The 26,093-nt window shown below is 47.4% G+C and overlaps 1 protein-coding gene and 1 long non-coding RNA gene across 3 annotated transcripts in view; one reads left to right on the top strand and one right to left on the bottom strand.

Moving 5' to 3' along the window:
• Positions 1-816: 816 nt before the first annotated feature.
• On the bottom strand, positions 817-18,897 carry LOC135301797 (uncharacterized). The gene is made up of 3 exons (XR_010363547.1): positions 17,958-18,897; positions 3,272-14,559; positions 817-2,021 (listed from the first exon to the last, which is right to left on the bottom strand). It is a non-coding gene; the product is annotated as an uncharacterized LOC135301797 (long non-coding RNA).
• Positions 15,381-26,093, top strand: part of GARS1 (glycyl-tRNA synthetase 1) — a 24,168-nt gene continuing 13,455 nt past the window's right edge. The window contains exons 1-6 of one of the 2 annotated variants that reach the window (XM_064422169.1): positions 15,381-15,620; positions 18,884-18,985; positions 21,452-21,554; positions 22,582-22,723; positions 23,372-23,460; positions 24,810-24,886. In XM_064422169.1, coding sequence (XP_064278239.1) covers positions 15,483-15,620; positions 18,884-18,985; positions 21,452-21,554; positions 22,582-22,723; positions 23,372-23,460; positions 24,810-24,886 — 651 coding nt within the window. In that variant the 5' untranslated portion in view covers positions 15,381-15,482. The remainder of the gene's footprint in view (positions 15,621-18,883; positions 18,986-21,451; positions 21,555-22,581; positions 22,724-23,371; positions 23,461-24,809; positions 24,887-26,093) is intronic. The other variant, XM_064422089.1, reaches the window with a different exon arrangement.

Here is a 26,093-nt window from a genome sequence, read left to right as displayed (position 1 = left end):
CCCCTTCGCCCGCATCCCGCTTTTCCAGCCCTCGCTCCAGCGGAGCCGGGTGGGGCGGATGGGGCCCGTCTGCTGGAACAAGCTCTCCCTCTGTTCCTCGCAAGGAGCAAGAAAGGAAACGCAGTGAATTAAGGCGAATGAAAAGGCGGCAGTGAAAGGCGGCCGGGCGCGGTGCCAAGCGCCAGGCGAGCGCGGGGAGAGAGCTGGTGGCGAGCTGCTCTCTGCCGCCGGGAAAGGCATCGGCACCCGGGGCTGCCCCACCGGGAAACTCACCCAGCCACCCCCAAAACATCCCCGTGCCAGGGGCTGAAAGCGTCAGGAGCCACAGGAACCCCCAGGGCAGCGAGGAGGCTGGGCTTGGAGCCCTTGGAGTGACAGCACTTTGACCCAAAACACCGCCCAGAGCAATGGCTTTCCCCCAGGTCTGTTCCTTAGGTCCCACCTTTCTGAAATTTCTTTGCTTGGTCTGAGTCCTACTCAAGGAAATCTGAGCAAAACAGCTCTGCTGATGTCACACAGGGTGGCTGCACTGCCCGTTCCCAAGTTTTCCTGCTTAAAACTTGGAGGCTCCTTTGCAGCTCTGCATCCCACCAAGAGTGGATAGAGGGGAGATGCTTTGATCCTGGTGCCACTGCAGAGAAAACCCACCGAGACAGGGTCAGCCCCTGGCACATGAAAAACTTCTCTTCTCTGCTTTAGTGTGGCTTTTATTTTCTTTTATTTCTTTCTTCCCCCCCTTAAAAAAAAAAAACAAAAAAAAACAAAACAAAAAAAAAAAACCAAAAAAAACCCAAAAAAACCACAAAAATCCTGAAATAGCTACAACAGTAGATCTTGAGATTGAAAATCCCAAAACACTTCCATAGACTATGTCCAAAATGCCACTGCTTGAAAATTTTTGGTTTGTTTGGTTTGGTTTTTTTTTTGGTAGTTTGTTGTTGTTGTTGTTCTGTTTTGCCCTGCAGAGGGTTTTGACATGGTGGTGTTTTGTTCTGCGTCAGAAGGAAAACAAACCCTGAAATACCAAAGTCTTTCACACAATGGTCTTTCCTTTCTCTAAACATCCCTGTGAGCTGGGCCTCTTGCAGCTCTCGACTCTTCCCAGAACAGGAGAACAAATACTAGGAAATGTGGAGGGGTGCACTGCACGGATGAGCCGCAGGGAGCTGGCAGCACCAGCTCCACATCATTCCATGTCTCCAGTGCTGCCTGGTCCTCACCTGGGGGAGGCAGGTGAAACCTCCAGTAACTGCTGATGGCTCCTGTCCCACTGGGAGTTTTCTGCTGAGCACCTCAGTGTCCTTTTTGTGTGCCTGTGAGACGTAACAGGACAATTTCAAGTCCTCATCTCTTATTCTCTGGCATCTGCTGTTTTGTTGTGTCGCTCCCAGACTTCTTTGGTCACTCTACCACAGTCCCAAAAGTCTGTTTGGGAAATTCTCCCTTTCGTAGCATGAAAATGAAAATGCTGATTTTAGGTCCTCTCTAGACTTGTGGTGCTGTGGAGGCACCAGGGAGTGTCTTGAGGAAATGAGAGAGGTGACCAGCAGGGACAGAAGGGACTAGCAGAGAGCTCCAGAGGGACCTTCAGACCCAGAGCCCTCCCCTGTTCCTCCACCAAACACAGAGGTGATGTGTTGACAGCAGGGGGCTGGTTGCTGCCTCATAAAAATAAGGAGGGAGGAGTGATGGTGTGGGAACATGAGGCTTGTTTAATGATTTAGGACATTATCTTCTTTTTCTTTCCACTCTCTTTGTCTGCCTTGCCCTTCATAAAGTTGTGCTTTGATAAGATTTTCTTTTTTATCATCTGGGGTGGAGATTTCAGTTCATTTCCTAGGATTGAAAAAGGAAGGAAAATGGGGCTTCATGCAGCTTTTAGCAACAGCCTTGGACACTGAACCAGGGCCAGGTAAGACCTGGAGAAGGGGTTGCAGGCCCACCTTGGCTGATCCAGAAGACTTCAAATGACACAAAATAAAGATCTTGGCTTTCATTACATTTTTCACCTGCCTGGAATGCTTTAAGAAACAAAAATCTTCAGTAGAAATTATTATATATATATATATATATATATATATATATATATATATATATATATATATATTTATATAAGTTCAGTTCTACTGCAGTGAACTCATTTGCTTCTGCTATGCTACTTCAGTTTGGGGGGAAATCACTGCCATTGCTTAGCAACCTTTAAATCATTTTGGTAGAGCACAATAATATGGGAAGGACAACGTCAATGTCTGTTACCCTGCCCCAGGTTACTTGGTCTCCCAAATATTAACTTATCTAACCTTATTATTTGCTTCTAATCACTACTTTTGTCTGAATTGCAGTTGAGCATCCTGAAATCATGGAATATCTCAGGTTGGAAGGGTCCCAGAAGGATCCTAGAATGGTTTGGGTTGGAAGGACCTCAAAGATTTTTGTGTTCCAACCCCCTGCCAAGGGCAGGGACACCTTCCACTATCCCAGGGTGCTCCAAGCCCTGTCCAGCCTGGCCTTGGGCACTTCTAGGGGCAGCCACAGCTCCTCTGGGCACCCTGTGCCAGGGCCTCAGCACTCTAAAAGTGAAAAATAACAAGGATCAACAAGTCCAACTCCCTGCTCCTTGCAGGACTGCTGTGAACGTGCAGTGCTTGACTTTGATGTTGGGTTTTCACTGCCTCTGCAGCATGGCAGAGCACCAGGCTCTCTGGGGAGATCCCACAGTACAAAGCAGCAAAATCTCCATCTGACCCAGGCAAGCAGCTGCTTTGCCTTGCTGCAGCTCAGCAGTGGGATGTGTTGTGCCTGCCAAAGCAGATACTGAAGGTTCTTTCTTTCCTAATTGTCACTTTTTCTGTGACTGCTTCGAATACAGAACCAAGGAGCATGGAAAGAACAGTGCTTCCCCTGTCAGGGATGGGGTGGAAAAGGCAGAAAAAAAAAAGACTGAAGGAAGAATGTGGTGAAAGGCACAACAACATCCAGAGGCTTGACTCTGATTTGCTTGAAGCAGTGTAAACAAGCAGGTTACAAAACTTGGAGATCTGAATGGTGCTGGCACCAGAAAAACAAGGAAAACATGTTTTAGACCAATTATACTGCAGAAAATACATGAGATTTTCAAGACACCTAAAGCCATCAGCATCAGTCAGTGCAGTAATTTGAGTTTTAGGGCCAGATGTAAACACAAGGGCTACAAGAACCACATACTGAACCTGATATAAAGTGACTGTTGTATTGTTTTTAAAGACTTTGCACTGTTTGAAAGATTACCTACCATATGATCTCTCTGCTGCTCTTGTAACTTCTCTGCTGGGATGTCCTACAGCTGGCCCAGGCTCATCTTCCCTAAGTTCTTTACCCGTCTTTCTGCTCTCTGTGCTCCAAATCTAAAAATAACTGTGACACTCCATGCAAACTGTCTTGAGTTTGCCCTTTTCTGCTGGATACTCACCCAACCTTTCCTGACCTATGGCCGTATTTCCCCACTCTTTGTGACCTACATCCATAACAAAGCTCTCTGCTCATAATCAAGGCAGGACTGCCCTGGCTTGTGCTCCTTCCTATGAAACTCACTGGAAGAACATCCTACATATTGCACTCCTCAGCACCTCAACTCACCTACACAAAGAAAAATGAGGCAGAGCTGGTAGGTCTGAGCAAAGGGCCCAGGTCAGCCCCTGTGGAGAAATAGGACAGGACTTGCAGGAAGATCTTGTTCCTTGATGTTCTCCAGGTTCCCACTGGGAGCCAGGCAGAGCTTCCTGGTTTTCATGGATTCAGCTCTCTGACCCTCCAGGCCACCTCTCCACTAGTCCATCTCCATCTGGTGTCTCCCCATCCCATGATCAAGAGGTTGTCCTGCTTCCTGACACATCCACGCTGGAGACAGCCACAGCAGTCCATGGTGGCTTTGGTTCTCCTGAGCTGTGATTCATTGCTCCAGCCCTTTATGGTCTTGTCCTTCAGAGAAAAAGCAACAATCAGTACAATGGTCCATCTTCCTTTACTAACCCAGCACACACTTCAGCTGCCCTACCCTTCCCAGGAGGGTGATAGCTGGGAGATGGGAAGATATCTGAGAAATCATCAGTGGTGCTCCTGCTCCAGAAGGGGGTGTAGGAAGTTTCAGGCAGCCTCAGCACGGTGATTTCATCCTCTTCAGCAGGCCTTTTGCCAGACACATCCTGTCCAGCTTGTGCTGGACAGACTGGCCATGAGAAGAGTCAGTGGCAGCCAAGTCCAAATGGCCAAGACCAGCCTCTTTCCAGTGCTTGGGAGCTGATTCATGTTTTGGTTTTCTGCCCCACCCAGTCTAAAGTGAGTTCAGCACATCCTCTGAGCTTCACTTTCCTGCTTTTAAGGCTCTCTCTCCTTCAGAGATCTTCCCACATTCGTGGCCCAACCCAGTCACCACCAACTCTCTTTTCCTGGACTGGACACCAGGGCAGCAGCCAGGAGCTCGCTGGCTTTGATTCATCCTCCTCTAGGAAAAAAGCTGCTGATCCTGCTGGTGATGCTTCCTCTTGACCGTCTGGCCCAGCACAAAGACTTGGTGTTCATCTCCACCCCTGTCTCGAGGGGAAAGGCCACTTCTGAGGGCCCCTGTCCCTACAGGGCACTGCTGAACTTGGAATGTGGCAAGTGGGGAAAAAACACGGCCTTGGGAGCATGGGAACACATCCCTATCCCACCAGGCAATGCTCATGTTTGGTGTGTGTTAATAATCAAAACCTGATGGTTTCCCCCAGGACTCAGCTCCTGAATGACGCAAGCATTTGTCGTTTCTCTCCCTAAATAACTACAGAGCAGAGCCAAATGGGTTTTCTCTCCAACAGATGGGCTGCTGACAGGTGCTGCTGGAGGCTGAGAGATGGAAAATCAAGGATGCTCTGATATGGTCTGTCACTAGCTTGAAGAGAAAAAAAAACAGGTGAGGTCTGGTCTCCTTGTTCTGCCACATTATTCAGATGCTGTAGAAGTATAAAATCACAACATTATTGTATTAGGAAAATATTATTACCTTTTCTTAAAGGCAGGGGAATGGAATATGTCCTAAAGATGGAGGACTGGGATATGTCCTTTGGGACAAGGAGGATCTGCTTCCATAACACAGGTCCCAGAATAAGCAGGGTTCTGTCAGAATGGCATTGTGTAAAATAACAGAAAACAAAAGCCTTTCTTTGTCCCTAAATAAGTAATTTCTTTTCTTCCTTTGTGGTTCACTCTTAAAGTCTGGCTGAATCCAAGGAGGATGTGGTCACACTCGTTGGAAACTCCAGATGCTACAGTATAAAAACACAAATCTGCATCAAACCCACATTTTTAATTAGTTAAATCTCATATGCTTTCACTCTATTTTTCTCACAGGGTGATGGCAGGCTGCTGCAGTTTTCATGTCCCTTGGAGAGCATTGCCCAGTTCCTCAGAAATCTCCCCCTTGATTTTTTTGACAGGATAAAGTCTTTTGTTATTTACTGATGTCACTGTAGCCTAGGAGAGAAATCAACAGAGTCATGAATTATAGACTATGCTTGTAGGACTTTTCACTTTGTTTGATTTAGTGTGAACAAATTCCAGATAATTAGAGATGAGTTCAAGTTACAACACTTCACTTCTGTCTTCTGAGTTGCCCTAAGTGGTGAGGAGTGTCTGGGTTGAGTATTTTTACAGGGTTCATTGAGAAGGTGAAATCCTTCTGCGTGTAGGTCTCAGTTTTGAAGAAGCTTAATATTACAGCAATGCACTCCAGGCAATGCTCCACTCAGGAAACACATCAGACTTTGAAAAAAACCCTCTGAATCCCCAGGGTGAAAACATCACATGGTGTTGTGTGGGTTTTCTTCAGCTTTAGCTGTGGCATCCTCCAAGTGGTTCTTCACCTGCAGGTCATTTCCATCCCAGCTAACACCTCTGCTCCTGAGCACTTGAGAGATAAGGAAAGAAGCATCTTGGCTTGGGTTTTTCAGATCTGTGACTGCTTGGACATAAAATGTACCATCTCTGCAAAGCTTTCCACCATCATCCTCATTTTATGTCTAGAAAAGCAACTCCAGTCTTCCATTCAAATTAAAAAGCCAAAAACCAAAACAAAAAACCAAACAACCAAAAAATGAAAGCAGTATGGGAAGAGGCCAGGGTCTTTCTTTCTCCTTGAACAACAAAACCCGTGCCTCAAAGCAAAATCAAAGTCACTTCATCATGATTTTAGAAGATGATGTGCAGTGCTGTGGTACAACAGCAAGGGAAGGTGTTCCTGAGCACACAGCCAACCTGGGGCACAATTAGGAGAGTTAACTGGACTTTTCCATCTGAATGCTCCATTTGTTATAAATAACCACCATTTTAATCATAACTCACTGCCTGCTGAAAGTCCTCTGGTAATGCCTTCTGTGGCCACTGGAGTCTGGGGAGAAGGTTGTGTTGGTTGTTTGATGGACTCTTTCAGGAGGGCTGCATTCAGTTCTCTCCATGTGCACAAAACACCACAATTTGGAAAGTCTGGGTTGGTCTTTGGCAAGGTCCTCTTTGTACACCCAACTACAGCACCAAACACTCCTTAAGAGAGTCAAGGCACACGTGATGCACTCCTGCCTACACTTGGAGTTTATAGCTCTTACTGTTGGTTAAAAATCTGAAAAAAAAATTAGGCAAATATGTGGACATTGGGCCTGGAGGATGCCTCAACTCAGGTTTTGATGGTTTAGCTCGTGATTTTTACCTTCTGGACATCACAGGGGCAATGATTTGGTTTGCTTGCAGTCTGATAAACCCCATGGTTTCCAGCCAAGCACTTGACCCAGAGAATCAAGACAATAATTGTGATTCACAAGGAAGAGCCAGCAACAAGAACAATAAAAAATCCTTGGAAACATGAGTGGACTCCATTACCCTGTGAAACACCACAATGGCACAGTTAGTTATGGAGCAGCACTTTCCCCACCTGGGAGGAAAGGAGGCATGGACCTTCTTTGGATGTGAAAGTAAAACTCTGCCTATTTCTATCTCTTCAGGAGAAGATGGAACAAGGATGGCATCAAAAAACTAAAACCAGAGAAGGAACAGAATGAATATTTAAGAAAAAAAAAAATGCATTTGGCAAAATATTTCCTTTTTATATCCTTCCTTGGGGTAATGGTTATTCACCACCTGAATGGCACTGGTGGTGGTGACTTCTCTCAGGATGTAAATCACAGAGTCACAGGGTTGTTTGGGTTGAGAGGGACCATAAAGATCATCCAGTTCCAACTCCCCCATGCATAAGAAGAGCAGCTGTACTGCACATGTGATGGGCTGAATGGACAGCTCAGTCCCTGGGGTAGTGTCTGGTGACGGGTGGCTTTGATGAGGCTTACAGGAAAGCCACTCATGGTGGAGAGAAGCACTTGGGGTCCCAGCTGGTTCATGTTTTACATGCAGTCATAAAAAAAATCAAACAATCGTTTAGCGTGCAATGAGCAGATGGAGGAAGGGTTTTTAAACCAGAATCACAGCAGGTCGTGGCCAGTACTGATTCCTTGCTGTCAGAGGTCCCCTCTGATGCACAGGAGGACTCTCCTATCCTGTGTTGATGTGACCTGGAAACCCCTGTGGTCTTGGAGTTCCCCTGGCTCCAGGCCCATGCAAGGGAGTGAAGGCACTGATGGCTTTCAACATCCTGTCCCATCAGAGACTGGATGGAAAATATTGATTTCCTTTCAGAGGAGGCACATTCAGAGATGCATTTATGGAGGGATTGTTTCTCCTTAGAGGCAAAGGGAATGCAAAGACACAGCCCCTTTCCCTGTCATGCTGAAGGCTCCAGGCATGGAGCAGGAAGATAACACTGATAACGCAAGGCTCTATAACATGCAAGATCCTGGTTTCCTACACCAGACCACAATACAGACTCCCAGCTCCTTTGTCAGCCACCATCGAGCCAGCAAACATTAAATTAAGTGCTGTCTCCACCAAGGTGCTGACAGTCCCAAGGTGACATCTCTTGCTGCTCTATCGAATTCAGGGTGCCCCCAATGCAGGGAATGATTGACATCTGACACCATGATTCAGAATGCTGAACAATTGCTTTATTAAACTATATTATATTATATTACATTATACTATATTACATTAAAGAGATACTATACTAAAGAACACTAAAAGGATACTATACAAAAGATAGTAAAGAAAAACCCGTGACTGTCTGAGACAGCCAGGACACAGCTTTGACCCAATTGGCCAAGGAAACAAAACAATCCTCAGCAGAATCCAATTGACAAATCTCTTCAGGTAAACAATCTTCCTAACACATTCCACATGTGCAAAAACAACAGGAGCAGCAAGTAGAGATAAGAATTGTTTTCTCTTCTTCTCTCTGTGCTTCTCCAGGAAAAATCCAGAGAGACAAAATGATGTCTCTCTCTGTTCAGAGAGTGTGAATGCCACACTGCTCCTTCTGCAAAATGCCAGATCCTCTCTGCGAGTGTTTTCAAGCTAAGGTGCCCTTTCAGACCTGAGCTTCATGGCTGGGAAGAAGCCCCCTGGGATCAGCTGCAGAGGCAGAAGGAAACATGACTAAGGAGGCACGAGGTGTTTGACCTGGTGGCAGCAGTAATTGGCTCAGATTCATTTGGCTCATGGATATTCACTAGTGCCACTGGAGGTGGGATGTGAGAGCACCACCAGCCCCGGGGTGCCACATTTTTCTGCCCATGGATGCAGCAACTGCCCTTTTGAAGGAGGTTATTAATCTTTGCTATGTCATTGCTTTGAGCGATGGAGCAGTGAAAGACCTGTTCTGTAGCACCTTGAGAGGAAGCCCAAAGACCTGGCTCCTCCAAGAACAACCCACACCCACCCACTTGAAGGACAGAAACTCCTCTCTAGAATTTCACAGCTACTTGGGAACCTGGAGGTTGAAAGCTCCTCCATGGCACATACCTGGCGAAGCACTTCATCTTCCCTGGCTGTAAGAATTTGTCTTAACTAAAGATTTTCAATTAAAAGTCAAGACTGAATTGCTGCAAAGTGCCAGAGACAAGAGTCATTAATACTGGAATGCAAGTTTTAAATAATTTTTAATGTGCTCTGCAAGACATCCATAAAAGGCCCTTAATCAATATGCACTTCAATTCCTTGCATTAGGGTTTGAGGAATTTAAATTCATGGCAGGGGAAGGGTTGAGAAATCATAATGAATTTTCATCAGAGCTCTTACACAGCCAGACCTGGGAGATCATCAGGGTCCAAGCTGTTGGAAGGGTGTGACCAAATGGATCAGACTTTTTTGGTGGTCTCAGTCCATGGAGAACTGGTGTTGTGGCTTGTCATTGATATGGAAGCAAGGTTTTGAGTCCCTGTTGGTGACAGCAGCTGTGATTTTCCTTGGCCATTTCAGCCAGTATCTAATATTCACTGGCACTACTGGCAATTGAAGCATTCCCTGACTGTCCCCTGGTGAGAAGAGCAGAGAGGATGAGGATGGGCTGAGCTGTGGACATCAGGGGTGATGCAGCAGGTGCTCATGCTTGGGGACTCCAAATCTTCACATGCTCTCACAGATTTGGTAACTTTCTTCCTGCACACGTACAGGGTTAGTTTTGTGGCTGGTGCACAAGCAAAGCAAGCTGATACTCCTGCTTCCCACTGCCATCATCTCACAGCAGGAGCATGGAGAGGCATGAGTTTTCCCAAGGTGAGGAGGACCAAGAGAATCCAACCCAGCCAAGAAGACACTGTGGCAATGCAGGTTTGAAGCTAAGCCTGAGCTTTAGCATTTGGCTGGATCTGGGCCAGAGGTGCAGAAAAGAAATTTCCAGTAAGGACAAACCTCTAGGAAGAACCAAACCCTAGAGGAAGCTCAGGGTGAGGTTTGTGCTTCCTATTTCAGTCTAAAAAAAGCCCTGTCCCAGGAGGGGGTGAGTTTCGGTAACATCCAGAGCGTCTCCCACACACGCACTCCAAATATTCCAGTTCTTCGTATCCAGCACAGAGGTGATGACAGTAAAGCACGCAGAAACTCCACATGCAGATGGACCCTCAGAACATCCTTCCCTGCAGGTAGCCCAGGGACAGAGCAGCATCACCCTTGGAATGGCTCCTAGGAGGAGGGACACACTGAAAGGAGCAGAGGTGGCTGCAGCCAGCTTGACCCCCAGAGATGATAACAGGGCCTAGAGATTTATCCCGTGGTTATCTGCATGCTCTGTGCCATGGGTTGGGATGAAGGCCAGGTATTTCCCTCACCATTTTTCCTTGGGGGAAGGCAGGAGCTGGGGGCTGTGCTCTAGGAGCAGGCTGGATGCAGCCACACTGTTTCAAAGGCTGAAAAAATGCAGTCCTGTAGAGGAAAGCTAGGTGAAGCTATTTATGAGACTGCCTTAGGCCCTGCCTAGTTTACTGCCAGCTTAAAAATCCCCCAGTGCTGGGAAATCAGCTTGGACCTTGTGTGCACGTTGCTGCAGCTCAGCCTGCATTCAGAGAGGGTGCATCTGTCTGATTTTGCAACCCTGATGCTTGAAATGAGGGAAAAGCGGGCAGCCCTTTGGAGAGGGATAGGGAAAATAAAAAAAAAAGGAAAGAAAAACAGGAGGAAACCAAAAGCGCAGGCGGGAGGGAAGGGAAAGGCAGGATTTTGTCTCGGGAAGGCGTCGGAGCCTCTGAGGACTGTCCCCGCCGTCTCCTCGCATTGCGAAAGAGCCTTTGGCTCGGGTGCCCCTCGGTTTTCCAAGGGATGCCGGCACGGAAAGCCTGTCCCGGGCGCTGCTCGCAGAGCGCAGCGGGGATGCCGGGGAGCCGGGGGCCCCGCGGCGGGGCCGGGATGCGGCGGCAGCGGAGCGGGGCCGCCTGCCATCTAGCGGCACCGGGACCCGCTCCCCTCCCTGCCCCGGCCGAGGGAACCCCCGAACGCAGCCCAGACCCCTCCGACACCCCCGCCATCCCTCTGCATGCGCGGGAATCGCCTTCGGGCTTGGGGGTTCCGAGGGGATTCTGCCAGCGGGGCTGGAGCATCTGCCTGGAGAACGCGCCGAGACGGAAATGCGGTGGAGCGAGGATGTGATTGCGAACTGAGGAGCCGCGCCGATCCCAGCAGCCATGGGCTCCTGCCTGTGGCTCGCTCCCCCTCCCCTTCCTGCACCTTTCCCCTCCTTACGCCTCTGCGAAGGGCTTATCCCCCTTTCCTTCCATTAAAATAAATAACCCGTGGCAGGAGCAGGGCTCTGCCCTCCCCTCCATCCCTTCAGTCACTGCAGCTCCCTCCTGCCTCCCATCTGTGGTCTCGTTGCTCCCCCGCTGCTGCTGTTCCCCATGGAGAGCGGCACGGGGGGGACACAGCCACGTTTCTTCTCTTCACAAATCACAGAATAATGAGGTTGGAAGAGACCTCTAAGATCATCGAGTCCAACCTATGCCCTGACACCTCAACTAGACCACAGCACCAAGTGCCATGTCCAGCCTTTTTTTAAACACATCCAGAGATGGTGATTCCACCACCTCCCTGGGAAGAGCATTCCAGTACTCTATTACTCTTTCAGTGAAAAATTTATTCCTAATATCCAACCTATACTTCCTCCTCGTATGTCTTTAACACCCCCAGATCTTTCAGGGATGCTGACACCTCTCTGTTTTTGCACCCAGAAGTTTGGCAGCTGAAATGGGGGGCGAGGCCTGAACCCCTCTTCATTTTTATCTTCCTGCAAACTCCACCATGCAGTAAATCTCCCCTGCTCTGCTGGGAGCTCCCCTTTACTGTGGGGGTGACAGTGTCCCATTTCATACCCAGGGAAGGAAATGGAGATGGCTTTTCCAAGGCCACACCAGAAGGGAATGGAATAATGCACTTCCTAGATCCCCTCCTGCCCCTTGGGGTCCTTTTGAGGGGTACAGAGCAGAAAACTAACATGGACATGTTCAAACAGCCCCCACCAGGATGCTTATCAGGTGCAAAGAGGCACAGAGCTGGGACATGTTTAAAAGGAGAGGGAAAGCTGGCCCCTGAGCACTTGTGAGACGTCAGCCAGTGGTGATGGTGTGTCCAGGAGTCACAGATGATGCCAGCAATGGGTCCTCCTGGCAAACCAGCACCAGACACACAGATCATCTCTGGTGGAGTGTCAGAGCAGCCTGGCAGCCCCCTAGGATCCAAAAGCGCGGAGAAGATGGCACAGGGACACTGGGTTTGTGCCCACAGCCCCTCCAGTGGCAGAGGATGCACAAAGCCCTTCTCACTGAAATCAGGTTGGAGGTGAGGTCCAACCACCCAACCCCAGATGTGACCCAGTTCTGGGGGTCTGGGTTTGCTCATGGTCTCTCGTGGCAGCTATGGCTGGGTGCAAAACCCTGCCTGATTTTCCTGCCATCCTGCACAACCCAACATGGATCCGGCAGTGTGCCTTGGATCCGAGGACTTCAAATCAACACTCTCCATCTTCAGCAGTACCATCACAAAAGGGACATTTGGGGTTTCCTTGTGTTCTGCCCACTCACCCACTTCTAACCTTGCTCCAAAAATGTGTTCACCTTCCTTTTCCTTCCCTGTTTTTTATTCTTTTATTGCTTTGTTCTTTTATCTAAAAAAACACTCCGACACAACTTTAGAAGTTCAAGTTGACTGTACAGCCCAAACCTTGTGCTAGCCCAGAGCCTGGGCAGTCAAATACACCATGAAGGATTTATTCACAAGGACAGGTCTTGCTCCACAGGTGCTCTCAGCCAGATGCTTCATGAAGTCGTTTGTGTGAAGTGCTGCACCCACAGTTAGTTGGGAATGGGCAGGGAGGAGGAATTTTTGGCCCTTGTGGTGAGGTGGTTGCCCCTGACCAGTTGGTGACAGTGCTGGGAACTGGTCCCAGGCCTTTTTTTGTTTGGTTGGTTGGTTGGTTGGTTTGTTGTTGTTGTTTTGTTTTGTTTTCCAAGGAGAGGTCAGCACCCCGTGCAAGGCAGGATTTTATCCAGGGGAAAAGGCTCAAGGCACCAGTCTGGTCCATGTCCATCTGCAGTGTGCTGCCCTGGGGACCAAGCCTCTGCCACTGAGGAGGGGAGGAAACCTTCTAGGAGGAGGAAGAAAAGAGATTTTTCAGAAATGTTGCTGCTTGGTCCAGGTACTTTCAAGTGTAGCATAGGACAACAGAGCTGCCCCTGGTCACTGGGGTTTCCCATCTCCCAGGGTTCTGCCTATGTTTTCTCCATTCCAGTTGGCTGGGATTCCTCCACATGAGCCAGTTCCTTCTGAGGCTGATTCCACAATCTTCACACATTAGCTCCATGACAAGCTGGAAGGGGACTGCAGAGCCAGTCCTCACACTTTTATCAGCACAGGATTAATTAAAAAAGAATTCAGAAATAGAAAACAGCTCGGCATGAACCTCATGCTAGAGCAATTTCCAAGCAGGTACGCCAGTGAAATAAAAACAGCAATTTGCAGCTAAATAAAAATAACAGTTAAGCATTTGAAACACAAATGCACCATTCAGGAGCAGCAGATAAATATTCAGACGCGTTCATTAGGAGGTTGAGGCTGTCTCTCAAATAAACAGACAGGTACAAAATAGCAGCCTGAATACTCCAATTACGCCAACATTGCATCAGTGCCGATGCTCCCGGCTCTGACAGTGGGAGGGGGAGAAGGGGAGAGGGTGAGGAGGAGGAGGGCAGTTGGGAAAGCATGTGTGGGAAATATATATATATATATTTTAAATTTGCTTTAAATTTTGTTTTATGTAACCAGTGTTTGGATTCTCTTTCACAGAGGATTTAACTCCCGAGGATGGGAAGTTCTCCTGTGGCACCGTGCTCCTCTGCCTGCCGGGGGCTTGCTTGGCCTGGCTCCCAGGGAAGACCCTCCAGAGTGGGGAGAGCAGGGCTTGGACTCCTGCACCTTTGTCCTTCTCAGTAATTCAAGCTAGATATTGGTTTTGGTGAAGAAGAGTGGACTTAAAGGAAGACTTTTAGTTCATTTATCTCCAGGAGCAAGCTGGGTTTGACAGCTGAGGATCATGTTCATGAAAGAGCCCTTTTGGGTGTGTAGGGATTGAGATTTCCCTGGGCTGAAAGGGCAGAATCATCCCCACAGGGCAGAGAGACCTCTGTGGAATTGTAACAAGGTGGTGGTGGTTTGGCTCAGGTCATGACCTCCTGTAAGCCCACTGCAGGGTTTTGCTGCTCTGAAATATTTAGGCTTTGGGGTTTTTTTAAAGGTTTTTTTATTTTGTTGTTGACTTTGTTGTATCTCTTAAGTTACAGAACAGGTTTTAAAAATGATAACGATTTTCCCTCAAAATGCAATGTTTTCTTTGCTTAGACATTGGGCTGCAAATATCTGTCTTCTGTGAGCCTTTCTTCTGCAAATTTGTGTCCTTCCTGGCCAGTTTTGATCAGGTAGAACAGAGGGCCAGCAGTCTGAAATGGTCATAGGCTTTGAAGAAAAGGGCAGGGGTGGAAGGAAGAGAAGCCTTCTAGAAGGAGGTGGAGAGCACACAGCCTGTGTTCACCATCTGAGAATCCACTGAGTGCATCCTCTGCCTGCTGAGGGCTTGCTTGGCCTGGCTCCCAGGGAAGACCCCCCAGAGCGGGGAGAGCAGGGCTTGGCCTCCTGCCCGCTGCCCCGAGCCCACCCTGCGGAGCCCCGGGCAGCCAGGCACGGCCCTGGATCAGCGCAAAGCAAAACAGCGCCGAGCCCAAAAGCTACAAAGCCTTTGGAGCTCAAGTACTGCAGCTGATCGGAAAAACAACATCACCGCGCCCTCAGCCCCCCGCCATCCCCCTTCGTCCCCTGCCCCACGGCCGGGATGTGGCTCTGGGACAAGGGGACGCTGAGCAGAGGGTGCAGGTGGTCGGTGTCCTGGTGTGGGGCCGTGGGGATGCTCAGGACAGCCACACTTCTGGGGGTGACATGTCACCTGGGTGGGGACAGGAACCACCCTGCCTCACACACACTGCAGGGGGACACAGCCTGAGCCCTGGTGTGGGCCTGGGGATACTCAGGGACAGTGGGGTGTCCCCCACGCAGGCACAGCGACATTTTAGGGGCTGTCATGTGTCACCTGAAGGGGAGAAGGCACCCCCCTAACCCCATACACCACACACAAACCCTGCTGTGGGGCTGGGGGCGTGCTCAGGGACAGCGGGGCGCCCCCATCCCCGAGGACATCCACACTTTTGGGGTGACATGCGTCACCTGGGCGAGCGGGGCAGACCACTCGGGAGCGTGTAGCACTTTTCACCACACACAAACTCTCTCTGCCCAGGGGTGTCCCCTCGGGCCGGTGCCATATTCCTCCTTTCCCCGCTCCCCTCACGGCGAGGTGTGGGGGGGGGGGGCCGCGGGAGCGCGCACTGGCGGCGCGGCGCGCCCCCTGCCGGCCGCGCGCGCCCCCGTGCCGAATCTGCGGGCGCTCGCCCCAGTGCGGAAAGTGCCGCGCTCCACCCGCGCCGCGCTTTACCCCGGCCGCGATTTCATCATGCGGGGGGCGGGCGCCGCTCCGCCCGCTCCTCCTCCTCCTCCTCCTCCTCATGCCGCTTCCCCGTAGCGTCCTGCCCGCCCTGCTGCGCCGCCTCGCCCGCCCGCTCCGCTCCGCCGCCCCCCCCGCCATGGACGGCCCGCAGGCCGAGGCGCTGCTGGCGCCGCTCCGGAACGCGGTGCGGCAGCAGGTAACGCGGCCCGGCCCGCGCCCCGCCCGAGGGGCTCGGGGGTGTCTCCCGGGGGTCGGGCGGGCTGTGGGAGGTGCCCCCCGGCCCCCCTCGGGGGTTGCCCGCCCTGCGGAGGGGGCTTGGCGCATCCCCCACGGGCGCTGCGGCGGCTCCGGCTCCGGGCGCTGCGCGGCCTGGAGGGGCCCCATGAGTGTCCCCATCCGTGTCCCCAAGGCTGCCCCATGGGTGTCCCTGTCGGTGTCCCCGTGGGTGTCCCCAAGGGTGTCCCCGGCGTCCCTGCCCAGCTCTGCGGGGTGGTCCCTCGGGCACGGCAGCGTACCGCGTGTGGCTTTCCCCTCACGGCTCCTCGCCCTCGCCGCGGTGCCCGAGCTGCCTGGCAGGGCTGGGTCCGTGCGTCAGCCTACCTGGGTGTCCCCTCCCGGGCTGTGCCCTGCCCTAGGCCCCTGCCCTGTCTCCCGTGTAAAACAGCCCCCTCGTCCCTTGGGGGTCACGCCGTGATGTCCCCCTAGAGCTGAGTGTGTGCCGGGTTTCGGAGGTGAATGACGTTCGTTTGGAGTTGCATATTTGCCTGATGCAGTAAGGGATGGTGATTCCTTTGCGTGTTTTCCATTTCATCATTGTGATTAATCTAGGTGGGTGATGTGTCCTTTTAGCTGGGGCTGCATCGCATTGTCTTCCTGTCTCCCTGCTTCTGCCTTCATCATCCTTCTTACCTGAGAAGGATTTGGTTGTTTTTTCGTTTCCTAAATAAATCTTGATACTCTGGCTGTGTATGGTAATGGACCTTGTGGAGTTCCTTCTCCTCTCTTCACCACCTGCCAGACCTGTGCCTGTGTGTGCCCCATGTGCCTGAATCCATATTATTCTCCTTAGCTATGCGTGTGTCCCTTGTATTCGCAGATTTGTGCATGTGTTTCCCCATTAAATGAGTGGATTTATGGCCCTCTAATTATGCCAGCACTTCAGTGAGTTTTTATTATGAATCACTGTACAGCATAATGCCTTGGCAAGAGAGCTGCTTGTAAATAAAGCATTGATCTCTATAACCAGCCAATTTATTTAGTTTAAGATTCTGGGTGCTGTCATTTGCCTGTAAATATCAAGGCACCCCTTCTTTTCAGGGGTTGAAACTGGTGTGTGGGGCACCAAGGGAAAAATAAACAATAGTCCAGCTGGAGCCACACATACTGTGTTGTACAACTGGCTGTAGTAATTCCCGGAGATATTTGCACAGGAGGAGAGGGAGGGGATACCAAAGATCAGGGTGGTTGATGCCCCTGGATGCAGGAGTGTGTGTCTGGCAGCTCCAGGAGAAGTGGTTTAATTAAACCTAAGGGACTCAGCCTATGGAGAGGGAGCAGCCTATCTTCCTGCAGCAGTGCCTGATGCAATAAGCTGCCGTGATCCAGGGGTGGATCCCTCCCTGCTTTGCTGGTCTGTGGGACAAAGCTGCAGCAAAATTTGCCACATCGAGTGCTGCTGTGCACTCCTCCCCCTGGGCAGGGCTGGAGATCGGAGCTTTAATTAGATTGAGTCCTGTCAGCAGGCATAATTATTTGCTTCAGTTGTGTTTGTTTTTTTTTTTTTCCTCCTTCTCCTTGCGTATGTCTGAGCACTCTTTACTTATAGGTCAAGACAAAGAGTTGCTGTGTGCTGCTTTTGGATGCTCAGCAGTGAGCAGGGTGAGGGCTCTGTTGAGTCAGCAGGAGCTGCTTTGCTGCTGCCTTGATGTTTTTCCACTGCCGACCCCCCTGGCTCAACAAAGGCAATTTGGACTTACTACTTTAAAAGAAAAAAACACCAGATCAGATCCCTCCCTCTGCCACGTTACCCAGGAATGGCAGTTGCAGTCCTCAGCCCCAGAGTGAAACTTTCACGTTTTTCTTTAAGTAGTTAACAGGAAAGAAACAGCAGATTTGTTCTGTTCTTGTAGCTGATGGGGTTAATCCTGACAGGATTCTTATTTTTCCTTCTTTTCATTGTGTGTGTTTTAATGCAGTCCTTGGAGACATCCTTTTATTAATAAAATGCTCTTTTGAACCCCTCAGTCTCTGGAGCACTTTTATCTTTTCTAATTTGATTACAGAATGGCAATCTGTGTATTCTCTTCTCTTTGCTTTCTCAGTTACCTGTAATGTTTATGTCAGCAAAGTTCGGAAGGAAAAAAAAATGGTATTGTGGAAATGTTGTAATTTCTGTGGATTGTGGGTTTGGTTTTTTTTGTTGTTGTTGTTGTTTTTTTTTCAAGATATGCAAGGTGCAAGAAAAAGTTTTACTTGGAGTATCCCATTTTTAGAACATCTCACTTGGGGCAATTGACATCTCTTTGCTTTTTACCTCCAGCACCTTTGTCCTTCTCAGTAATTCAAGTTAGATATTGGTTTTGGTGAAGAAGAGTGGACTTAAAGAAGACTTTTAGTTCATTTATCTCCAGGAGCAAGCTGGGTTTGACAGCTGAGGATCATGTTCATGAAAGAGCCCTTTTGGGTGTGTAGGGATTGAGATTTCCCTGGGCTGAAAGGGCAGAATCATCCCCACAGGGCAGAGAGACCTCTGTGGAATTGTAACAAGGTGGTGGTGGTTTGGCTCAGGTCATGACCTCCTGTAAGCCCACTGCAGGGTTTTGCTGCTCTGAAATATTTAGGCTTTGGGTTTTTTTTTAAAGGTTATTTTTATTTTGTTGTTGACTTTGTTGTATCTCTTAAGTTACAGAACAGGTTTTAAAAATGATAACGATTTTCCCTCAAAATGCAGTGTTTTCTTTGCTTAGTCATTAGGCTGCAAATATCTGTCTTCTGTGAGACTTTCTTCTGCAAATTTGTGTCCTTCCTGGCCAGTTTTGATCAGGTAGAACAGAGGGCCAGCAGTCTGAAATGGTCATAGGCTTTGAAGAAAAGGGCAGAGGTGGAAGGAAGAGAAGCCTTCTAGAAGGAGGTGGAGAGCACACAGCCTGTGTTCACCATCTGAGAATCCACTTAGTGCATCCTCAAAGACAGAAACCAGGAATTTGTGCAAATGTGATGTACAAAGAGGAATATAATTCCACATTGAATGGCAAGTCTGTGATTTAACAATTTTGTGGGGCGATTGGATTTCCCTAATGAAGTCTACTCTGCTAACTCTTAAAAGTGTGTTTGTCACTTGCAGCCTCTGGAGACCTGTGTGCAGGCTGGACAGAAATCTCCTTTTGGATTGCCAGGGGAGCTGGAACAAAGATCTCATCTGTGGCAAAGAATGAATCTATAATGTTCTTTTTCCCCTAGGGAGAGCTGGTGAGGAAGCTGAAGGAAGAGAAAGCTCCCCAGGTGGACATAGACAGAGCTGTAGCAGAGCTCAAAGCTCGGAAGAGGGTCCTAGAAGCAAAGGTGAGTCTGGAAATTAAATTCTGAGCTCCACAGTTTTGTCTGAAAAGCCTTGAAATCTCTTCTTAATTCTTTATTGCAGGTTTGGTCTAAACAGTCCAAATTCAGTGCTAGACTGAATCACTTCTGAAATAGTTTTTACAGGTTTCCAGCTAGTGGCAATTTCATTCTTTACCTGTTATATTCATTTCTGTTAGCATTAAATCAGTGTGGAAACAAATACATATGAGTTCAAGTTGCCCAGTAATCAAAGCTGAAATTGAGTGTATATTCACTAATCTTTGTTTGCTATATAGATTTTTTTTCTGTGCAGAGTGAGAGCACATGCTGTTCACTGTGGTGAATTTTCAGATTGTTTATGCCCTGAAATTCTCTGACTGTCATAGAATGTGTTTATTTAGAAACCACCCATTTTGCTACAGTAACAAAGTTTTTGTAGATGTTTCAAATAACCTGTTGTTATTCTCAACCTTAGAGGTGAAACTGTATCCCCTTTTTTCAATACAGCCAAGCTCTGAAGTCTTTGTGCAAATTAAATGATGGAACTTGAGGTTTGTTGTCTTTAGATCAATAAAGAAGTAAAATACACTTTCTTACGCTGTGAGCTTCCCTCCCCTTCCCCAACTAAAACAACAAAAAGAGACTTTTGAAGCTTAAAATGCTTAAAAGCTGTCGCTGGTGCAAATTCACCCATGTTCTTTCTAATTTATATTTCATGTAAACATGAAATTGTAGTTGTGCCTGGGTGGTACTCTTAAAAATAAATAAATTAATGAGTAAATAGAGCACTTCTTACAGCTATGTGACTGTGAGAATGTGAGTTCACCTGAACTGAAACCCATTGACCCTGTTTGTCCTACAGGGTCACGTGGGGTGAATGCTCTCTGGCCTTGTGGCTGCCTGTTTACATACACTGAACCCTAGAAAATGTCATTTTTACTGAGTATTCAGCATAGGGACTGGGCTTTGAAACCAGTGCATGAAACCTGCATTGATAACTAGGTCATCCTGCAGGGAATACTATCCAGGTGTTTTCCCAGTTTTGTGTACCAACCTCAGAAGCTTGGGGGATGTCACCAGGCAGGTGAGGGGTCCTGGTGTCCCTGTGGATGTCACCAGGCAGGTTTGCAGTCCTGGTGTCCCTGTGGATGTAATCAGGCAGGTGAGGGGTCCTGGTGTCCCTGTGGATGTCACCAGGCAGGTTTGCAGTCCTGGTGTCCCTGTGGATGTCACCAGGCAGGTTTGCAGTCCTGGTGTCCCTGTGGATGTCACCAGGCAGGTTTGGAGTCCTGGTGTCCCTGTGAGCCCACCTCTGAGTTGGAGGGTGCCTGTAGGATGCAGTGGGGAGGTTTCTTAGCACTTACACAATTTGTGTGGGCTGTCAGTGCAAGGGTGACCTTGCAAATGCAGCATCTGCCCTTGGGGGTGCAGCACTCCAGTACTGGGAGTGTTTCTCTCCTGATGCTGTTCCCAGCAAGGATCACAGCCCCTTCCACCTTTCTGGGAAGGCAGCAGTGGTGGTTTTCAAGCCCTGTGGTTCCTACTAGAAGATGTCAGAGCAGCTCTGAATTTGAAGCTTTGAGCAGGGTGGAGCAGCTGAGTACACAGAGTACAGTGCTTTTAAAATTAAACCACATTTATCATTATTGATGATAGAAAAGGGGAAAATACATGAATACACAATATTTTCTCTTACCCAAAGGCTTTTCCAAGTGATAGTGTGAGGCACTTCAGGGGATCTGAATTTACTGCACTTCTGGGCTTAACTCTGCCTTAATGATCAAAACAACTGCCTTGAGGGAAATCTTTGAAGTCTGTTGACCTCACTAATGGATTAGATTGCAAAAATCACAGGTTTTCAGCTAAAGTAGTGAGTCTGCTCTTAAACATTGTCACAGTATCTTGTCAGGGCATTAAGGCACTCCCAAGTTTCCTGAGTGCTGAAAAAAATGTTACAAATAGATTTTCCATGCACAAATACCTTAAATCATCCCTTTGGCAGAGCACAAGGATGATGGTGCTTGTAATCTTCATAGTCAAAATTCTTTCATGTGAGGAACACCTTACTGAAAGGTTTATGTATGCCAAGAGTTGGATGTGTGCAGTCTGAGATGGTCACTTAAAGCTCTTTTCGTAGTCAGGAGAGGGAAGAAGGTCAGAATTGGTTTGAAAATTTGCTTTTTTTTTCAGTGATTGTGAAGGAAGCTGAGGATAACTCACTCAGGGGAAGTTAGGTCATAAGTCCACCTCAAGTGTTTGAAATTATGCTGCATTCAGACAAAAATGTTCATAATTGAGCACTTGAATCTCAGTAGGAAGATTCCTCTTTGGAAAATGAGGATGTTGACAGGATACCTTTCCTTCAAAGTGATCTTTGCAGACTTTTGACTCACAGTGGTGAGTGAAGAGGATTTCTCCTCCTGCCAGAATCAGGAGCTATTGACTGATTTTGTTTTGCCTGACTTACAGGAGCTGGCCTTACAGCCCAAAGATGACATCGTGGACAGAGTTAAGATGGAAGACACTCTCAAAAGGAGGTTTTTCTATGACCAAGCCTTTTCTATTTATGGAGGTATGGGTTTGAAGAAATGTACATTTTAATCCCTTTAGACTAATTTTCTGGTTTTTCTGGCTGGGTGAAATGCTGCACTGTAGCAATGCTATATTAATGTGGCATACAAGATTTTTTTTTTTTAAAGTTTGCTTTAAACTTTTCTGCTTGAGTCTGTAAATCTTTCAAAAATTCCCCCTTCCTGAAATGTTTGGGTTGGGATGTGGCTCAGTTTTTGTCTTGTGCTGTCTGAAGAGAAATGAGTGGACTTTAGGATGCATGTCCTGAGGATTACATTGGTAGAAGATGGCTTCTTTGCTGAGGGTAGGGTGTTTGGGCTTAAGGAGATCATCAGCTTATTTATAACCATTCATCTGCACCTGAGCTTCTCTTGGCAAATAAATCACAGAATATTCTGAGCTGGAAGGGACCCACAAGGATCATGGAGTCCAGCTCTTAAGTGAATGGCCCACAAGGAGACCAATAATGCTCAAACCCACTGTGAACTTTAGAACCTGTTCCCTCAGTGAACTTTGCCAATGAATTTATGGCACAGGTGAATAAATGTGGTAAACATCTTCAGATGGCTGATATGAGCATCTCAGGGGGCAGCACAGTGCCTCTGTGGTTACTGCTCTTTCACCTTAGATACCAAATTAAACACTCTGAGTTGTTTTATTGGCTTTTGTAAAGATCTTTGCAGCCACACTGGTAGTTTGCAGATATGTCATTTATTACTGACAATAACACTGCTTCAGCTCGTGCATGGTCACTTCTTCTGTATTCAGAGTCCTCCTTCACATAGATTGCTCCCACAAAACAGAATCCATTGGTGGAGGGAATGTGGTTTTTAGAGTTGTTGGTTGCAGGAGTTTATCAGTTTTAGATTCTGTCACTACCTGATGCCTCAGTGCTCTGCATCTGAACCGTGCTTCATGCTCATAAAATGAAACCAGCTGATGGAAATGCTGAGAAGGGAAGACATCTCCTCCAAGCAGTGCAGCTTTGTACAATCTCACACTTCTTTTTTACCTTTTCCTCTTTGCAGGAGTCAGTGGTCTGTATGACTTTGGGCCTGTTGGGTGTGCTTTGAAGAACAACATCATCCAAGCATGGAGACATCACTTTATTCAGGAGGAGCAAATCCTGGAGATTGACTGCACCATGCTCACGCCTGAGCCAGTTCTAAAGTAAATATGGGGTTTTGTGTTCTTTTGTTTTTTGGTTTTCTTTTTGTTTTTACCTGCAGCATGTAATTTCTGGTCAAAACACACATTTACAGTGTTCTGTAAAATTATCCACAGGGATCTTGAGTGTGGGTCACCCAGTTTCATACCATAATTAGGTACCAGTGCACAGGTCAGTGTGAGAAGCTGTTGTTCTCCAAGTCAGGGAAAGCAGTGACATTCACATTTGAAGTTCAGAGCTTCCTAGCAGTCCCATTAGGTAAGAAATTGTCATTATTCCTTTTTCTAAAAGATTAAGAAGACAAGGAAAAGCGCAGAAGCTTTCATGCAGCTGAGACAGAGAATACTGGGAACATCTCCACCTGAATTACTGGTTACTCCTCACTACTGCAGCTATGTCTAGTTTTGATCATGATGCAGTTCTGAAGGCATCTTTGTGACACATTTTAAGGTTTAGATGCATTGATCCTTCCCATAGATCATAATTTCTGAGGGGTGATGCTGCTTAACATGAATGTAATCTGAAGTAGGAGTGAGGCTGCAGTTTTTGAAGGATTTCAGTTTGATAAAGGTCTGTCCACTGGGATCACACAGACCTGGGGTTGTCTGTTGGCAGCTATCACATTCCTTGTTTTGTGTCATCTCTTCTAGGACTTCTGGCCACGTAGACAAGTTTGCTGACTTCATGGTGAAAGATGTGAAAAACGGGGAATGTTTTCGTGCTGATCATCTCTTAAAAGGTTTGATTTTGTTCCAAGTTAGGTAGGCCTGGGGATTTCTTGCAGTGGTACAAGCACTGGAAACAAAATCTTTCTCAAGGAAAGCCTGCTGGTGTAGCCAGGCTTTCATACTTGTGTTTTCAGTAATTAATCATACCATACCAAAAATCCCATAGGTTCTGTTCGTGTCTTAAGTGAGGTTCAGGATCTCTGGTGAAAACACAGTTGTGTCCCTTTTTGTAAAACCCAGTGTCATCAGGGTATGTAAGATGACTGTGTTGTCTAAGCCAAGCATTCCCTATATAACAAAATTCTTGTACTCCAGTGCATTCTTGTCTTAGTTTTCTTGAATTTCAGTTGCTTTTTTAAGTACTGAGAAACAATTTATTGGTGCTGTGAGGGGTCAGAGTATGTTTTTCCTGTGAGAGGTCAGTTACATGGCAGTGGATGACTTTCATGTGTACCTTAGAAATAGACTTCAGGCATTTCTTTGATTTGCAAAATCCTCATGCTTCTTTCTGGTTATTAAAATTTGTTTGGAAAAACAAACCAAGAAAGTCACAGGAAGGAATCTCAGAAGTAAGAAGCCTGTTTGAAAACTTTCTCAGGTACAGCTCCACTGTGAATGGAAGGATTCTTCCACTCTGCCTGAGTGAGTTGTGCTCTTTGGTTTTTGAGCTTTTTCATTTAAATTCAAGTACGCAGAACAATCTGTATTGGCATTAAAGTAGTTTTCATGATATTCATTAAGAATTTCTTTTGTCAAAAAAAAGAAAACACCTCAGAAGAAGCCCATCCAACCTCTGCCACCTTTACTGAGCAGCCTCATCAAACAAGTGTGTCCCTGTGTTGTGCAGCCCCTCCCTATGAACAGCCACCTGCTGTTCCTGCCAAACAGAGCTGTTACTGACTAAAAAGTCAAATTGCTTTTTTCAAACAAGAGTGGGAAGTCTTGGCATCATTTTGTGCCTTTGTGTGTCAGGGAGGATGTTGTGTTGTAATGTGAAATGCAGTCCAGCCCCACTCTACCAGCTCTGGACCTGCCTCTGAGAACAAAACCAGCCTTGCTGCTTGGGATCAGACATTTAATTTCTAGTCTGTATAACAGAAAGTAAGAAAAGGACTACAAAGGAGTGCTTGGGTTTAGAGACATTATATTGGAAAGGAACTGGATAAGAATGTGTTGTTTTCCCTGTGGCACACCAGTACAGTGAACTGCCCTGAGGACATGACTGGAATTACCCTGGTGGACGCTGTCAGGACAAGTTGTGGACATCACTTAACTCATGCTGGGGGATCCTCCTGAGCTGCTTCACACTGGGGTCAGTGATGGAGTTGCAATCTAAACTCATGACCAACTTTTCTTCCAGCTCACCTGCAGAAACTGATGTCTGACAAGAAGTGCACAGCAGAGAAAAAGGCAGAAATGGAAAATGTTCTAACACAGGTGGGTGCTGCACAGGGAGGTGGCTGCTTCAGGGAGAGGGGTGTGTGATAGCCCTTTTCTGTTCCTGAAGGTGCTCAGAAGTCTTTACCCCAGAGATCTCTCAAATACAGAAAATGTAATTGTTAGCAAATACTCTGAGCTTGCTGGTGAATCACATCTCCCTGACTGTTTTGGAGAGTTTTTGCTGTTGTATTAATGAATCTCTTGAGTGTTGGGTTGGTAGGGCTGAAGCTCAGTCTAGGAGTTGGTTTACTCTGTTTCACTTGATACCCTGCAAAAAGCTTTTACATTTGTCAGTCCCTTCTGTGGGATTGTCATACAAGGGAACAGAGATGGATCACAAGTTTTGTCAGGGTTTCTTTGAGTTTGCTCAGCACTGATTTGCTTTGTTCTGAAATTGTCTCAGTGCTTTGAAGCACTGGAGATTTGTTCCTCTGTCTCTGGCTCCCCACAAAGACTTTTCCTGTGTTTACCATGAGAATAGTTGGTGTTCAGTCTGACATTCCTGAACAACTGTACAAACATTTGCTTTTTTTTTTTGTTGTTGTTGTTTTTCTTTGTTTTTAATGTTTGTTCTTATGACTTCTAGGACACATGCTTCCAAAGCCATGCATTGAATGAATGTTTCCTCCCAGAGAAACATTTTTTTGTCAGTGTTTTGCATCATTGAGCAGCTGTCATTAGGTTTTCCACACTACAACACTGAACTTTGACCATCATTTAGGGAAATATCTCTATTAATAGAGTACTTTTATTTCCTGGTTTTGGATTTTTATCCTGATACAGGAAAGATCATGACAACTAGAAATGCAGAACAGCTCTGAAAGGGCATCTAATGCATAGCTTGAATATTGTGTTTCAAGCAGCAGAAGAAAAAGAAATGAATGCAAACAAAGCCCTGCAGAAATTTTAGCTTTCTTCTCTCTCATTGCTGTATTTTTTTTGCTCCCAACACAGAGCTCCCCATGTTTAGCTGAATCTGTTCAAAAAGATCTGTTCTGGTGGGTGGTGGTGCAGTCCCAATGACTTTTCTTGTGCTTTACACCCACTCTTAAGCTCAGACATCCTGTGGTATGACTAAATCCCAGACCTATTCCTAAAATGGGTTTGCAAATGTGCAAAGTGTATTCTTCTGTCACTGCTTCAAACTTCAGCTTGCTTGAAAATTTAGGTTAGAAGGGAATATTTTGGGCAGGTGATTCAGAGC

The sequence above is a fragment of the Passer domesticus genome, chromosome 1, assembly GCF_036417665.1.
Source record: "Passer domesticus isolate bPasDom1 chromosome 1, bPasDom1.hap1, whole genome shotgun sequence".
Lineage (NCBI taxonomy): Eukaryota > Metazoa > Chordata > Aves > Passeriformes > Passeridae > Passer > Passer domesticus.
The sequence above is the reverse complement of the archived record's forward strand: the minus strand, read 5'-3'. Positions and strand labels throughout refer to the sequence as shown.